This window comes from Geotrypetes seraphini, chromosome 8 (assembly GCF_902459505.1).
Source record: "Geotrypetes seraphini chromosome 8, aGeoSer1.1, whole genome shotgun sequence".
NCBI classification, from domain to species: Eukaryota; Metazoa; Chordata; class Amphibia; order Gymnophiona; family Dermophiidae; genus Geotrypetes; species Geotrypetes seraphini.
Genome location: NC_047091.1, coordinates 122,338,021 through 122,355,006, shown reverse-complemented (window position 1 = coordinate 122,355,006; position 16,986 = coordinate 122,338,021). Strand labels below are relative to the sequence as shown.

General features: G+C 46.4%; 1 protein-coding gene across 1 annotated transcript in view; it reads right to left on the bottom strand.

Moving 5' to 3' along the window:
• Nucleotides 1-240: 240 nt before the first annotated feature.
• The window catches only part of BSG (basigin (Ok blood group)), a 43,484-nt gene continuing 26,738 nt past the window's right edge, over nucleotides 241-16,986 (bottom strand). The window contains 3 exon segments of the mRNA XM_033955991.1: nucleotides 241-1,068; nucleotides 1,194-1,265; nucleotides 1,520-1,544. Coding sequence (XP_033811882.1) covers nucleotides 1,208-1,265; nucleotides 1,520-1,544 — 83 coding nt within the window. The 3' untranslated portion in view covers nucleotides 241-1,068; nucleotides 1,194-1,207.

Sequence of the window (16,986 nt, the reverse complement as noted above, 5' to 3'; positions counted from 1 at the left end):
CCGCCTTTTTGATATAGCCTTCAATCCTTAACCCTATTCCTCTGCCCTCCATCACAGCCAGCTGATTAACCGTTCCCCTTAACTGTATCTATGACATCCTGTTTGTCTGTCTTGGCTGTTTAGATTGTAAGCTCTTTCGAGCAGGGACTGTTTTCTTCTTCTTTGCGACTCTGTACAGTGCTGCGTGCATCTGGTAGAGCTATAGAATTAATAATAATGAAAGAACACCCACAGAATTGCTCAGTTTATCAAACCTCAGAAAATGGAAATGTTTTCTTTATTGTGTATGTGATCAGACAGGTGAATCTGCATTAATTCAACAACACTACAGAGCACAAATCTCCAAAACACACAAGTGAAGGTGATATTCACAGCAGACAGAATGGAGACTGCGTCCCCACCTCACAAACTAAACATGCCTATAAGGTTCTCTTCTGCATCCTCGGCTCTATAGCCTTGGCTTTAGCTGCATGTGATGGCAAGTGAAAGGCCGAGAGGGGGAAATGAGCCAAGATGGCTCAGTACTATACCTGTTACAGAACAGACATTCACGCATCACTGATACCACCAAGGCTGCTCTCCCAGACTCTGTTCTTAAAAGATGCCACCTGACCCCCAGCAGACTCAGGATTTGAGATGTTACTCCATCTAGATTCCTCTGTAAGATCAGGCTGGGCTCAGATCTCCTTTGAAAGGTCATAGCCAGGGGAAGCTGGATAGCTAGTGTTCAAGTTAAAAACTGTGAGCTGCTAGTCATGCCTGTCACACAAAGCTAAGAGCCAGAAACTGCAGGATGCAGAATATGTCTGGAGTTCATGTTACATGAGGACAAATACTACCAGTGATTGACCACACTTGAGCCAGGAGCGAGAAACAGCAAAGCGGCTCAAACACACCAAATCCCAGCAAAGCCAGGGGAAGAGTAAACAAATCTCATTTCCACTTAGGTGACAGGATTTTTGGCCACTACTTTCCAAACAAATTGTGGATGAAGGTGGATGAGGGGATGGGGATATGGAGAAAAGGAAAGTTGTCAGACATTTGTTCATGCTTCTAGCTGTAGACCACCTGGAAGAGGAGAAAGAAAACACTGGGTAAGAATTTTGAAATAAAAAAAAATAATAAAAAAATACCAGATCATGGGAGGTAGTGGGGGTAAATGTTATTTTCTAGGTCAAGTGGTTTTTACTCACCATTCTGGGGCTACTCAGTTGGAGTTTCTCTGACGAATATTTTCCTTGTGGTTCATGCTTGTATTGCTATTCCTATGGTTAAGAGTGTAAAGGTTACGCAAAGAGACATCTTCCCCATCTCTCAACACAATGTCCAAGGGTGCCAATCACCACCCTCAACACACCTGCCATGAAAGACCATCTCCTTCCCACCAACCACAGCAACACCCTTCATCACCATCCTCACTCCCATCTGCTCTCTCTAACCTGTCACCAACTCCTATGGTATAAACCTCCTGGAAATTACTCCCTGGTAGGGCTCCCCTAGGTACTGAAGGAATACTCACAGTGGTGCAGATCCTCCTTCGTCTTCTTCATAACATGAAAAGAAAAAGGAAAGGGGGCATGTAAGGAGATATGACCATCTTCAGACATCTCTCAAACCTTAAACACCACCCAGCTTCACCGGCTACTTATCAGATCCATCCGTACAACTGCCTGTGTTACTGAAACCCTGGCACCCACGTGCCTCCTTAGACAGGGCAAGTCCATCACCTGGCAAAGGCCTTACATCAACTATGAAGCTTGTTCAACCAAGATTGAACAACTGTCAGTGGTCCTCAGATAGCATTTTCTAACTTTCTTACTCCATACCAGTGCGATCTAATCCTTATCATTCTGCAATACTCCAATGTATTAGAAAAAGGCAAGAAAACCCCACACAGCATCTGGCTGGAAAAAGGGACAAAAAGAGCACCCTGCTGCCTTAGAGGTTAAATATGCATTTTGAGATTTTTGCCTTTCCTATTAAAGACCAAGACCACAGGTCTGCTTCCTTGCAGCAAATGTTGTACGATGCAGAGAAACAAATTTAAATTTCAGAGCAGGTTTCTGCTTCCTGTGCCAACCAGAACTGGGAATGCTGCCTGGAAAGGGGGGTCTAGGACGATTCACCACAGCTGATTCATTGTGGCCAATTCAGCATGGCTGTTTCATCACTGAATCGGCCACGGCAGCACTTGACCTCTTGAGGCCACCCCATATCCTCCCACACCCACCAAGAGTGGGGAGCAAAGAGGCACCAGTGGGGGGGGGGGGGAGCAGTGAAGAAGAGAGGCGCCAGTGGGAGGGGGAAGCAGAGAAGAGGAGAGAGGCACCAGTGGAGGGGGGGAGCAGAGAAGAGGAGGCACTGGCATGAGGAAAGCCACAATTATGGCTGTCATGGACAGGACAATTCATCACGGCCTTGATGAAACAGCCATGATAAATCATTCCATTCCGGGAGGAGGTGGGTGTGGCAATTATATGTCAACATCAAATGGCAAGATGTTAAGATGTAGCACTCAGGATTACAGGTTCCTGACTGAGCAGAGTCCAATGACAGAGATAAGTAGGAGAAAAACCCACAGTCATTGGGAATGTATACTCATGGTACAAGATCTCAAATCTTGGTTCTGATAGAGCTGGAAACAAGTACAGAAAGCACAGTTACTTACTGTAACAGGTGTTATCCAGGGACAGTAGGCAGATACTCAACATATGGGTGATGTCATTCACGGAGCCCCGATGTGGACAGCTTCGCAAGCAGACTTGCTTGAAGAACTTATAGAAAGTTCGCAACTGCCACACCGCGCATGCGCGAATGCCTTCCTGCCCGACGTAGGGCAGTTCAGATAGCTAGTTAAGAAACCAACCAGGGGAGGTGGGTGGGTTGTGAGAATATCTGCCTGCTCTCCCTAGATAACACCTGTTACGGTAAGTAAATGTGCGTTATCCCAGGACAAGCAGGCAGCATATTCTCAACATATGGGATGGTGGGAGTGTTGGCAATTCAGGAGAATACATTTTGTAATATTGCCTGACCAAAGTGGCCATCCTGTCTGGAAAAAGAATCCAGACAATAATGAGAGGTATGAACTGAGGACCAAGTGGTAGCTTTGCAGATTTCCTCTATAGGAGTAGATCTAAGGAAAACTACAGATGCCGCTAGGGCTCTAACTTTATGGGCTGCGACGTGACCCTCTAAATGCAGTCCAGCCTGAGCATAGGAGAAAGAGATGCAAGCAGCCAACCAGTTGGAAATGGTTCACTTGGAAACTGGATGTCTCAACTTGTTTGGATCAAAGGAGACAAAAAGTTGAGGAGAAGATATCTGTGGCTTAGTCCTTTGCTAGTAGAAAGCCAAAGCATGCTTACAATCCAGAGTATGAAGAGCTTGCTTCTCCAGGATGAGAATGAGGCTTTGGAAAAAACACTAGAAGACAATGGATTGATTGAGATGAAATTCTGAAACTATTTTTGGTAAGAATTTGAGGAAGAGTACGGAGGACCACCTTGTCATGATGGAATACTGTGAAAGGTGGGTCCGCTACTAAAGCTTGCAGCTCACTGACCCTGCGAGCAGGCATGAGAGCAATGAGAAAAACCACTTTCCAAGTAAGATATTTCAGATGAGCCAAAAACATCGGTTCAAATAGAAGCTTCATCAACTGAGCAAGAACAACATTGAGATCCCAAACCACTGGAGGCAGTTTGAGAGGTGGCTTGACATTGAAAAGTCCTTTCATAAGTCTGGAAACCACAGGATGAGCAGAGAGGGGTTTCCCTTCTATAGGCTGATGGAAAACAGCAATTGCACTGAGATGGACTCGCATGGATGTTGATTTGAGGCCTGATTGAGATAAATGCAACAGGTAATCCAAAACTGAAGACAAGGAAGAAGATTGAGACTCCTTGTGATGAATGGTGCACCAAGCAGAAAATCTAGTCCATTTCTTTTGTAACATTGTCTAGTGATAGGCTTCCTAGAAGCCTCTAAAATGTCCTTGACAGATTGAGAGAACTGGAAATTGGCTGTTACATTGAAAGGTACCAAGCTGTCAGGTGTAGAGACTGCAGGTAGGGATGAAACAGAGACCCCCGACTCTGTGTAAGCAGAGAGGGAAAAACTGGTAGAAGTAGTGGCTCCCTGTTGCTGAGCTGAAGTAGAAGGGAGAACCATAGTTGTCTGGGCCATCGAGGAGCTATGAGAATCATGGTGGCATGTTCGTATTTGAGTTTGACGAGTATCTTGAAAAAGAGAGGAAATGGAGGAAATGCATACAGAAACTGATTCGTCCATTCCGGAAGAAAAGCATCTGCCTCCAGACAGTGAGGAGAGTATATCCTGGACCAGAACTGAGGCAGTTTGTTGTTGTGGGGAGACGCAAAGAGATCTATGTGAGGAGTTCCCCACTGAGAAAAAATGTGATGGAGAGATGGCGAATTGAGTGTCCATTCATAAGGTTGCAGAAAACGACTCAATTTATCTGCCAGACAGTTTTTCTCTCTTTGAATGTAGACCGCTTTCAGAAAGATGTTGTGAAGAATTGCTCAATTCCAAACCTTCTGAGCTTCCTGGCAAAGAGGGAGAGATCCTGTTCCTCCCTGCTTGTTGACGTAATACACGGCTACTTGATTGAGAAGAAGATGCTGAAAAGCTTTGAGAGCATTAAAGATCGCTCCGAGTTCCAAAAGATTTATGCGACACTGACAATCTGTGCTGGACTAATGCCCTTGAGTATGGAGACCATTGAGATGAGCCCCCCAAACGTAGGTCGAGGAATCTGTCGTGAGGACCTTCTGATGAGGGGGGGTGTTTGAAACAGTAAACCTCTGGAGAGATTGGAAGAGAGCATCCAACAGTGGAGAGACTGTCAACGAAGGAGTTACTGTAATGTGCTGAGAATGGGTAGAAAGCCTGCGCCCACTGAGATGTCAGGGTCCACTGAGGAATTCTGAGGTGAAGTCTGGCAAAAGGAGTCACGTGAACTGTAGAGGCCATGTGACCTAACAGAACCATCATGTGTCTCGCTGAGAGTGCAGTGAGGGATGACACTTTTTGACAAAGTTGAATGAGAGCATCCTGACCTTGTTGAGGAAGGAACGCTCTGAGTTTCAGTGTCCAGTACAGCTCCAATGAACTGTAGGGTCTGAGAGGGCTGTAGCTGGGATTTTGGAAAGTTTATTTCAAACCCCAAACTTTGGAGGAACCAAATTGTCCGTTGGGTCGCTACAATAACCCCCTGAGATGTTGCATCTTTGATGAGCCAATTGTCCAGGTACGGGAAAACCTGAAGACCATGGCTGTGCAAAGCTGCTGCTACTACCACCAGGCACTTGGTGAAAATTCTGGGAGATGATGCCAGGCCGAAGGGTAGCACTCTGTACTGAAAATGATGATTTCCCACCCGAAATCTGAGTAACTTGCAAGAGGCTGGATGAATGGGGATGAGAGTATAAGCCTCTCTGAGATCCATAGAGCATAACCAATTGTTGTGATCTAGAAGGGGATACAAGGATGCTAGAGACAGCATCTGAAATTTTTCTCCGACAAGAAATTTGTTGAGAGCTCCGAGATCCAAAATAGGTCACAGATCTCCCGTCTTCTTCAGGATAAGGAAGTTTGGGAACTTCCTCGATGGCTCGGAGACGAAGCAGAGCTTGAGCTTCTTGAAGAAGGGTAGTCTGAGATAGATTGGAAGGATACTCACTTGGGGGAAGATCTGGTGGAACCTAGATGAAGTGAAGAGAGTAGCCCTCCCTGATGATAGTGAGGACCCAGAGGTCATAGAAAGAGTATGACGGCAGAAAAGGACCGTCAGCCCAACAAGTCTGCCCACTCAAAGAACCCTCCCTCAACAAGAACCTTCCTTCTAAGCATTTCCCCGGAGCGAACCCGCATGTTTATCCCATCATCCCTTGAAGTCGAGCGCATTACTTGCCTCAACTACCTGATGTGAAAGACCATTCCATCGATCAACCACCCTTTCTGTAAAGAAGTATTTTCTGATGTCACCATGAAATCTCTCACCCTAGAGTTTGAGCGGATGCCCTCTTGTTGCTGTGGGACCCGTAAGGAAAAAGATATCTTCCTCCACCTCAATATGGCCCTTGAGATATTTGAATGTCTCTATCATGTCTCCCCTCTCTCTGCGTTCTTCGAGAGAATATAACTGCAGCCTGCTTAGACGTTCTTCATATGGGAGACGTTTAAATATATCACGGGCCGCATCGAGGTGGAAGACGATATCTTCTTTCTTAAAGGACCTTCGACCACAAGAGGTCATCCGCTGAAAATCAAAGGTGGGCAATTTCATGGCGACGCCAGGAAGTATTTCTTCACCGAAAGGGTGGTCGATCATTGAAATGAACTTCCATTGCAGGTGATTAACGCCAGCAGCGTGCTCAATTTTAAAAAAAAATGGGAAATGTATGTGGGATCTCTAGCGGGGTGAAGTCTGGGGGTGGGTCATTAGCGTGGGCAGACTTGATGGGCTACAGCCCTTTTCTGCCTTCATATTCTATGTTTAAGTCCTGAGACCATCTTGGTGGCCATTTGCTGAACTGACTTCATTCTCTTCACATCCTTTTGATAATGTGGCCTCCAAAACTAAACACAGTACTCTAGATGAGGTCTCACCATGGACCTGTACAACGGCATTATAACTTCAGGCTTTTGGCTTATAACACTTCTTCGGATGCAACTCAGCATTTGTCTAGCCTTGGCTGAAGCTTTCTCCACCTGATTGGCAGTTTTCATATCTTCACTAATGATTACACCCAGGTCCTGTTCTGTGACCATTCTTGTTAAGTTTTCACCATTCAGGGTGTATATTCTGCAGTGGTTACCTCTACCAAGGTGCATAACGTTACACTTTTTGGCATTAAAACTCAGCTGCCAAGTATTAGACCATTGTTCCAGTAAATGTAGGTCCTGCCTCATAGTGTTGGGCATGGTTGCGCTGCCCACAACGTTGCATAGCTTAGCATCATCGGCAAATAATGTAATTTTACCACAAAGTCCCTGAGGCAGATCCCTTACAAAGAAATTAAATAGTATCGGACCCAAGGCCGAGCCCTGCGGCACTCCACTGGTCACGTCCGACGTTTCTGAGGGAGTACCATTTACCATCACCCTTTGAAGTCTACCACTAAGCCAGTCTTTAACCCATGCAGTCAATGTTTCTCTTAGTTCCATCGTATTCATCTTTTTAATAACCTACGGTATGGGACACAATCAAAAGCTTTACTGAAGTCTAAATACACAATATCCAGGGACTCTTCCCCATCCAGTTTTTTCGTTACCCAGTCAAAGAAGCTTATCAGATTGGATTGACAAGACCTTCCCTTCGTAAATCCATGCTGATGGGGATCCCTCAGACTTTCGTCATCCAGAATCGTATCCAATCTGTTTTTAATTAAGGTCGGTTGTAATGAGCTCCATCATTGGTAAAAAATGATGGAGACGACTCCCAATAGGGAGAGGAAAGGACAGAGGCAGAATGACTGAGGTTATGCTCTGTGTTAGATGGTCAAAAAGACTGAGAGGCCTTGGGTGCAGCTGGTGTCTGAAGTTTTTGCTGCTGTTGCTGTTGTTTTTTAGGAGGCAGCCTTGAATAAGATGCTGACTTTTGAGGATAACATCTCTGGTAAGATGGAGTAGGCCTACTACCCTTAACAGCGGAAGGCTTGGGCTTTGGCCTGACTATGTAGGCAATTGGCTTATCATGCTCAGATAAGTGCTTTGTAGCTGCCTCAATAGAGTCATCGAACAACTCATTGCCCTGACATGGGATGTTGGCCTGTCAATCCTGTAAATTCGGAACCATGTCTACGGTGCGGAGCCAGGCTAGACGGCGTATCGCCACCAAGAACGCAGTGACTCTAGAGGACATTTCAAATGCATCATATGCAGCTTGAACCATATGCATGCAAAGTTGACCCAGAGTGTGATGCATGTGTTGAAATTCTGGAAGTCGATGTTGAGGGAGATACTTGAAAAAATTAGGCATGGCATTGACCAAATGTTTCAGTAAGAAGTAAAGACAAAGTTATAGTTCAAATGCAGTTTGTCATCATCGAATTTTGATACAACCAACGGCCAAACTTGTCTATAGTTCTTCCCTCTTGACCAGGAGGGACTGTGGCATAAACTTTTGCAGAATTAAATCATTTCAAAGAGGATTCAGCTAGAAGAGATTGATGTGAGAGTTGAGACTTCTCAAATCCTTTACAAGGAACCATCCTATATCGAGATTCCATCTTTGCTGGCACAGCAGGAATGGAATATGGTGTATCAAGATTTATTTTGAAGGTTTAAGAAAGAATGCCATTCATGGGTAATTTGAGAGACTCCCTAGGAGGATGAGACATACCTAGTTCTTCCAAATACTCCTTAGAGTATTTTGAGTCAGATTCCAAAGTAATGTTAAGATCTCTACTCATTTGGGATAGAAATTTGGAAAAGGACACTGGATCTGAAGAGGTATGACCCCATTGAGGAGAAGGTGTATGAGAACCCCTCGAGGTACCTTTCACAGCAGAGAACGAAGGTGAAACCTCTCTGGAGTATTGATACCTGAGATCTGAATCCATAGGCAAAGATGCAGATGAAAGCCCACTTCTGGAATGAGTCGAGGAAGCATAACGTTGTTGTTTAGAAGAACCAGCTGGTGAAGAAAAACTTACAGAAGAACTCGACTGACGAGAATGGTGAGGCTCCACAACAGATCTCCTCGACAAAGGAGTTGGTGGTCTTGAAGAGTCTCAATGCTTCAATAAATAAGGCCTGTCTCGAGATGAGGACCTGGGACTCTAATGCCTCTACAAATGATGTGGTGAAGAGCTATGCCTCGAATTATGGTCCGTGATCAAGATGAATCCAGCCTCAAAGAGGCATCCTCACCCTGTGCCTCGAAGAAGGCAATGCCTTATGTTGAGAGATGGGACAGGAAGTCGGAGATCGATGTCAAGATACTAATAAGGATTCAGCTCCTTGTATAGGAGGTATCTCAAGGCACTCAGAAGGGCTCGACTCCTTGAATAGAGTGGCTAGGTTGAGCTCGAAGCACTCTCACGGACTCAACTCCTTGTAATACTGCTGAGTGCTCAGGCTGGACTGCAGGAAACAAGGTAGAAGCAGGAGTCAATTTGGTATGCATGTTATCAAACTCCTGATGCAGAATAGTTTCCAACATATTCTGCAAAGCCAGCACCGAGACCACTGGATCTGGTACAATTGGTGTGGCTATGGACTCCAAGGAAGACGATCGAGGAAGAGTGTTGCCTCGATTTTGAGACACGTTTCCTGGATAGCCTCGGACCCACCTGATCTAATGGTGGCATGTCCGGAGGGGTTGGCTTAGTTATCTTACCTGATAGAGACACTGAGGATAACGGAGCCTCAGGAGAAGATTTAGCTGATTCCCAAAGATGAAGACTTCCCCATTGAGGAAGGTTTGAGCGAGGTCGAGATGGGAGGTTTTTGACCCGTAGAAGACTTTGCTGGAATCGAGGTTAAGGTCGGGGCTGAAATAGGGGCCATTCCCCAGAATATTTTTCAATCTGGACTCGATGATGTTTAAGAGTTCGATTTTGAAGTGTAGCACAGCGGGCACATGACTCTGGACGATGATCAGGTCCTAAACACACCACTTGTGTGGGTCAGTGATGGAGATCACGCGTTGACACCGGCTACACTTTTTGAACCATGTGACCATCCGGGACATGGAATGAAAGACGGCCATGACTAAATCAAAGCCAGCAGGCTGAGGCCATGGAAGATGCCCCACTGTGACACGATCAAAAAAACAAAGAAAACTCTTTTTTTTTTTTAAACAAACGCGCAGATAAACACAGCGACTCTGTAAAGAAAATACACGAGCCGCAGTGACAGAAGGCACGAGTAGAGCTAACACTTGCGCAGAGCCTTGAAACAAGTGCTTCTCAGCTCCGCAGAAAACTTAGAACTGAGACGTTGAGGAGATGTGCGCCCTACGGCGGGCAGGAAGGCATTCGCGGTTCGGCTGTTGCAAACTTTCTAAAAGTTTTTCAAGCAAGTCTGCTTGCAAGGCTATCCACATCAGGGCTCCGTGGATGATGTCACCCATATATTGAGAATATGCTGCCTGCTTGTCCTGGGATAATACTATTGAATTTAAAAAAAAAATAAAAAATTTCAGAACCCACAAAACTGTCTGCCAAGACCCCCAGAGTGTCTTAAGCACGTGCTAATCTTACAGCCCAAATGACGTGTAGCCATCATTTACCATTTGGACTCAAATATAAACCGGAGGTAACCCCCCCCCCCCCCCCACCAAGGGGTAAAAAGGTCGACGCGAATAGAGCCCAAGAAATTGTAGCAGCCATTTCCAATAGGGAGAGTGCATGGGCCTGGAGCATCGTTCCTGCACCAGTTCACTGCTGGACCACAGGGCTTTAAAGATAAGTGTGGGACAGGTTCAGTAGGGAGGCAGGGTGGTGCATAGCCAGCCAGCCAGGACAGGACGAGGGATTGCTCCTGTCCTGGCTCACCCACTGGACCACAAGGGCTTAAGGTAGGCTCGGCTGAGGCCTACAATGGGTTCAGGAAGGGAGTGTGATGGTGCCAGAGCTCGAATATAAACACTCATTTTGGCCTCAAAAAGCACAGTTACTGTTATCCAGGGACAGCAGACAGCTATTTTCACATATGGGCGACATCATCAACGGAGCCCGAATGTGGAAGCCTCGCAAGCAGACTTGCTTGAAGAAACTAGAAGTTTCGAGATGACCGCACCATGCATGCGCGAGTGCCTTCCCATCCAGCGTAGGGCGCGTCTCCTCAGTTCAGATAGCTAGCAGAGAAGCCAACCAGGGAAGGTGGGTGAGTTGCGAGAATAGCTGCCTGCTGTCCCTGGATAACACCTGTTACGGTAAATAACTGTGCTTTATCCTAGGACAAGCAGGTAGCCTATTCTCACATATGGGTGACCTCCAAGCTAACCAGAATGGGATGGTGGGAGTGTTGGCAATTTAAGAGAATAAATTTTGTAATACTGTTTGGCCAAACTGTCCATCCCGTCTGGAGAAAACATCCAGACAATAGTGAGAAGTGAAAGTATGAAGCGAGGACCAAGTAGCAGCCTTACAAATTTCCTCAATAGGTGTAGGTCTGAGGAAAGCTACTGAAGCTGGCAAGGCTCTGACTTTACTGGTTAGGGGTAGTCCAGCCTGGGCATAGCAGAATGAGATACGAGCCACCATCCAGTTGGAGATGGTACGCTTAGAAATTGGATGTTCCAACTTGTTTGGATTGAAGGAGACAAAAAGTTCAGGAGCAGTTCTGTGTGGTTTGGTGTGTTCCAAATAGAAGGCCAAAGCAAGTTTACAGTCCAGAGTATGAAGAGCTGATTCTACAGGATGAGAATGAAGTCTTGGAAAAAACACTGGAAGTACAATAGATTGGTTGAGATGAAATTCTGAAACCACTTTAGGTAGAAATTTTGGATGAGTACGAAGGACCACCTTGTGAGCAGATGTGAGGGTAAAGAGAAACACCACTTTCCAAGTGAGATACTTCAGATGAGCTGTAGACATTGGTTCAAATGGAGGCTTCATCAATTGAGCAAGAACAACATTGAGGTCCCAAACCACAGGAGGCGATTTGAGAGGAGGTTTGACACTGAAAAGTCCTTTCTTGAATCTGGAAACCACCGGATAAGCAGAGAGTGGTTTTCCTTCAACAGGCTGATGGAAAGCTGCAATTGCACTGAGATGGACTCGTATGGATGTAGACTTGAGGCCAGAAGTGGATAAGTGCAAAAGATAATCCAAAATAGCAGATAAGGAGGAATGTTGAGGCTCCTTGTTATGAGAAAGACACCACGTAGAAAATCTAGTCCATTTTTGGAGATAGCAGTGTCTAGTGGTAGGCTTCCTAGAAGCCTCTAAAACGTCTCTTACAGATTGAGAAAAACAGAAGAGGAGTCATGTTGAGAGGTACCAAGCTGGCAGGTGTAGGGACTGCAGGTTGGGATGAAGAAGAGAACCTTGACTCTGTGTAAGCAGAGAAGGAAAAACTGGTAGAAGGTATGGTTCCCTGCTGCTGAATTGAAGTAGAAGGGAGTACCAAGGTTGTCTTGGCCACCGAGGAACAATCAGAATCATGGTGGCATGATCAACTTGACCAGAGTCTTGAGAATGAGATGGAATGGAGGGAATGCATAGAGGAAGAGATTCATTCATTCCAGAATAAAAGCATCTGCCTCAAGGCGATGAGGAGAGTATATCCTGGAGCAGAACTGAGGCAGTTTGTAGTTGTGGGGAGCTGCAAAGAGATCTATCTGAGGCGTTCCCCATTGAGAAAAAATTTTGATGAAGAGGCGAGGAATAGAGTGTCCATTTGTGAGGTTGCAGAAGACGACTCAAGTTGTCTGCCAAGCAATTTTTTGCCCCTTGTATGTAAACAGCTTTGAGGAAGGTGTTGTGGCGGATTGCCCAGTCCCAAACCATCAGAACTTCTTGACAAAGGGAGGCAGATCCCGTCCCTCCCTGTTTGTTGACATAGTACATGGCGACTTGGTTGTCCATCCAAATGAGGACTACCTGGTTGTGAAGATGTTAAAAAGCATTGAGAGCCTCGAGGCTCGCTCTGAGTTCCAATAGATTGACGTGACACTGACAATCCATTCTGGTCCAGTGGCCTTGTGTATGGAGACCATCGAGGTGAGCGCCCCAAGCGTAGATCGAAGAATCTGTCATTAGGACTTTTTGATGGGGGGGGTGCAATTGGAAGAGCAAGCCTCTGGAGAGATTGGAAGAGAGCATCCACCAATGAAGGAGTGACTGATATGTGTCGAGAAAGTGGGTCGCAAACTTGCGTCCATTGAGATGCCAGGGTCCACTGAGGAATTCTGAGGTGAAGTCTGACAAAAGGAGTCATGTGTACTGTGGAGGCCATGTGACCTAGGAGTACCATCATGTGTCTCGCTGAGATGGAAGAGTGGGAAGACACTGTGTGGCAGAGTTGAAGAAGAGCTTCCAGATGTTATTGTGGAAGGAATGCACTGAGTTGGACAGTATCCAGAACAGCTCCGATGAATTGTAGATTCTGTGAGAGCTGAAGTTGGCATTTGGGAAAGTTGATTTCGAACCCCAAACTTTGTAGGAACCACGTAGTCCATTGGGTCGCTACAATAATGCCCTGATAAGTTGAATCTTTGATGAGCCAGTCGTCGAGGTAAGGAAATACCTGAAGACCATGGTTCCGTAGAGCTGCTGTTACCACTACTAGGCACTTGGTGAACACTCTGGGAGATGAAGCCAGGACGAAGGGCAGCACTCTGTATTGATAATGCAGATTCCCCACCCGAAATCTGAGGTATTGACGGGAGGCCGGATGGATGGGAATATGAGTCCAGAAAGCATAATCAGTCGTTCTGCTCAAAAAGGGGATAAAGGGATGCCAGGGACAACAAGCAAAATTTTTCTTTAACCAAAAATTGGTTGAGAGCCCCGAGATCCAGAATGGGCTGCAGATCACCCGTCTTCTTCGGAACAAGGAAGTAACGGGAGTAAAAACCCCTGTTCTGCTGGTCCAAAGGAACTGGTTCGATGGCATGGAGACTAAGCAGAGCTTGAGCTTCCTGAAGAAGAAGGGAGGTCTGGGATGGACTGGAAGGATACTCTCTTGGAGGAAGCTCTGGTGGAAACTGAGTGAAATGAAGAGAGTATCCTTCCTTGATGATGGTTAGAACCCAGAGGTCAGATGTAATCGTCATCCATTGGTGGTAAAAATGATGGAGACGACCTCCTATAGGGAGAAGAGAAGACAGAGGCAGAATGGTGGAGGTTATGCTCTGTTGTAAACAGTCAAAAAGGCTTGAGAAGCTTTAGGTGCAGCAGAGGGCTGAGATTTTTGTTGCTTCTGAGGCTGCTGTTTCTTAGGAGGAGCTGTCCTGGGAGTAAAACGCCTCCGATATATAGGTGTAGGACGTGGAGGCTTAACAGGAGCTGGCTATAGAAGCAAAGGTCTGACTATAGAAGCAAAGGATTTTTCATGGTCAGACAGCTTCTTGGCGACTGCATCGTTGGATTCATCAAAGAGGTCATTGCCTTCACAAGGAAGATTAGCCAAACGGTCCTGAAGATTTGAATTCATGTCAATAGTACGAAGCCAGGCAAGGCGGCGCATTGCTACAGAACAAGCAGCCGCCCTAGCAGATAACTCAAAGGCATCATAGGATGATTGAAGGAGATGTAGTCTGAGCTGAGATAGAGAAGTGACGACTTCTTGGAATTCAAAATGTTTGATTGTCTAAATAACTCAAAAATTTTGGCAAAAGCTTAATGAGGAACTCAAAATAAGTAACAAAATGAAAATTATAATTGAGGACTTTAGAGGACATCATAGCATTTTGATAGATGCGACGTCCCAATTTGTCCATAGTTTTCCCTTCTCTTCCAGGTGGTACGGTGGCATAAACCTTGGAAGGATGACTCCACAAGCAAGGACTGGTGAGATAACTGAGAGTTGTCGAACCCTTTGCAATGTAGAGTTTTATACCTAGAGTCCAATTTGCTTGGAACTGCTGAATTGTAAAAGGAGTCTCCAGGCATCTGGCAAAAGTCTGAGACAAGAGCTTGTGAAGAGGAAGCTCAAGTGACTCTGCCAGAGGTTGAGGAAGATGCATAACTTCGAGATACTCCTTAGATTATTTGGAACCAGCATCTAATTGAAGATCCAGGTCAACAGCCATCTGACGAAGAAAGGATGAAAAAGATAGCTGATCGGCTAATGCTTTGCCTCGAGAAGGATTCGAGGTTGTCAAAGCAGCCTGGGTCGAGGTTGAAGCTTCTGTCAGAAGAAAAGTATCAAATGAATTTGGAGACTTGGACGAAGCAATCGAAACCGTGACATCCTCGAGGTTTGGAAGTGGAGACCTCGATCGAGGAGTAGGTGGTCTAGTAGAAGGAGGAGTAGATCGAGGCCTGGTTGAAGAAGGATGTTCTTTAGAAGAAGAACTGTGCCTGGAAGTATGCCTCGAGGAATGTCTCAATCCTCTGTGAGAATGGTGCTTGGAAGCAGATCTCGATGATTGAGGAGACTTCGCCTCGGAGACAGAAGCAGCCAATGCTACCAATGAATGGATAGGACTGGAGGCTGTAGAGCGAAGCTCCAGAGGCTTGGTGGAGGAACCTCGATACTCCCAAAGACTCTGCTCCATAGTTAGAGTGTGAGGATTCCTGTCGAGGAACTGGCAAAAAATCTGCTCCTTGCATGATGTGCTTGGATGCCAGACCAGACACTCGCAGAGACTCTGCTCCCTGGAAAGAGTGTCGAAGCTCAGACTGAGGCAAAGGAAGTGGCTCGACCTCACGGGAGTCACAGGGATCGGTGCCACAGGGATCGGTGCTGGGGCCTTTACTCTTTAACATATTCATCAATGACCTGGAAAAGGAGGCAAAGTGTGAGGTTATAAAATTCGCAGACGATACCAAACTGTGCGGCAGAGTTACGACCAGGGATGAGTGTGAGGACCTACAAAGGGACCTGGACAAGCTGGAAGACTGGGCAAACAAATGGCAAATGCGCTTCAACGTGGACAAATGCAAGGTAATGCATATAGGGAAAAAGAACCCGTTGTTCAGCTACAAATTAGGGGGGGTATTGTTGGGAGACAGCAGACTCGAGAGAGACTTGGGTGTGCTGGTGGATGCATCACTGAAGCCATCTGCACAGTGCGCAGCAGCCTCGAAAAAAGCCAACAGGATGCTGGGCATCATAAAGAAGGGCATAGCAACCAGAACACGGGAAGTCATCATGCCATTGTATCGAGCGATGGTGCGTCCACATCTGGAATACTGCGTTCAGTATTGGTCACCGCACCTCAAGAAGGACATGGCGGTACTTGAGAGAGTCCAAAGGAGAGCAACGAAATTGGTAAGAGGGCTGGAACACTGCTCATACGCCGAGAGGCTGGATAGGCTGGGGCTCTTCTCTCTGGAGAAAAGGAGGCTCAGGGGAGATATGATAGAGACCTTCAAGATCATGAGGGGCATAGAGAAGGTGGATAGGGACAGATTCTTTAGACTGAAGGGGACAGCAAATACGAGGGGACATTCTGAGAAACTGAAGGGAGACAGGTTCAAAACAAATGCAAGGAAGTTTTTTTTCACCCAAAGGGTCGTGGACACTTGGAATGCGCTACCGGAGGAAGTGATCAGGCAGAATACGGTACAAGGATTCAAACAGGGATTGGATGGATTCCTGAGGGATAAAGGGATCGTGGGATACTGAGGGAGGAGCTGGGATGTAACACAAGTATAGGAAGTAAATCAGGTAATGAGTATAAACTAACCTGGTCGTGCATGTGCAAGACCGGAGGGCTAGGACTTCGATAGGAAGGCAGGACTTAATGGGAAACCAAGGTGGCAAGGGAGCCCCTTCTGATGATTCAGATAGGTCTTGACCTGTTTTGGGCCGCCGCGGGAGCGGACTGCTGGGCGGGATGGACCTGTGGTCTGACCCGGCGGAGGCACTGCTTATGTTCTTATGAGTCTGCAGAATGCCCAGGCTGAATAAGAGGGAGAAACTTTGGTCCCATATTAGTTAAGAAACTGCATGAATTGCTTCTCCAACATGGTCTGGAAAGCAGCTGGCAAGGAGGGTACCGCATCTGAAACTGGCCCACCTGCCTTGGCTGGAAGTTCCACAGAGGCAGTGGGAATGTGTTTCGACTTGGAAGTTTTAGGCACCTTAAGAACCACTGCTGGAACTTTCTGCTGAGTTACCTGACCTGAGGATACAGGGGAAGACACAGCAGGAGTCGTTGACGAGAGAGCCACTGCAAATGAAGGTTTGATGAGGCTTGAGGTGGAAGCAGTTGAAGCAGGAGGAGGCTCAGTCGAAGGTGAGGTCGAGGCTGCCTTCGAAGTCGAGGGATCGGAGGAAGAATCCATTCCAAAGAGCTTGTCCACCAAAAGATGACGACGTTTAAGGGCTCGAGGTTGA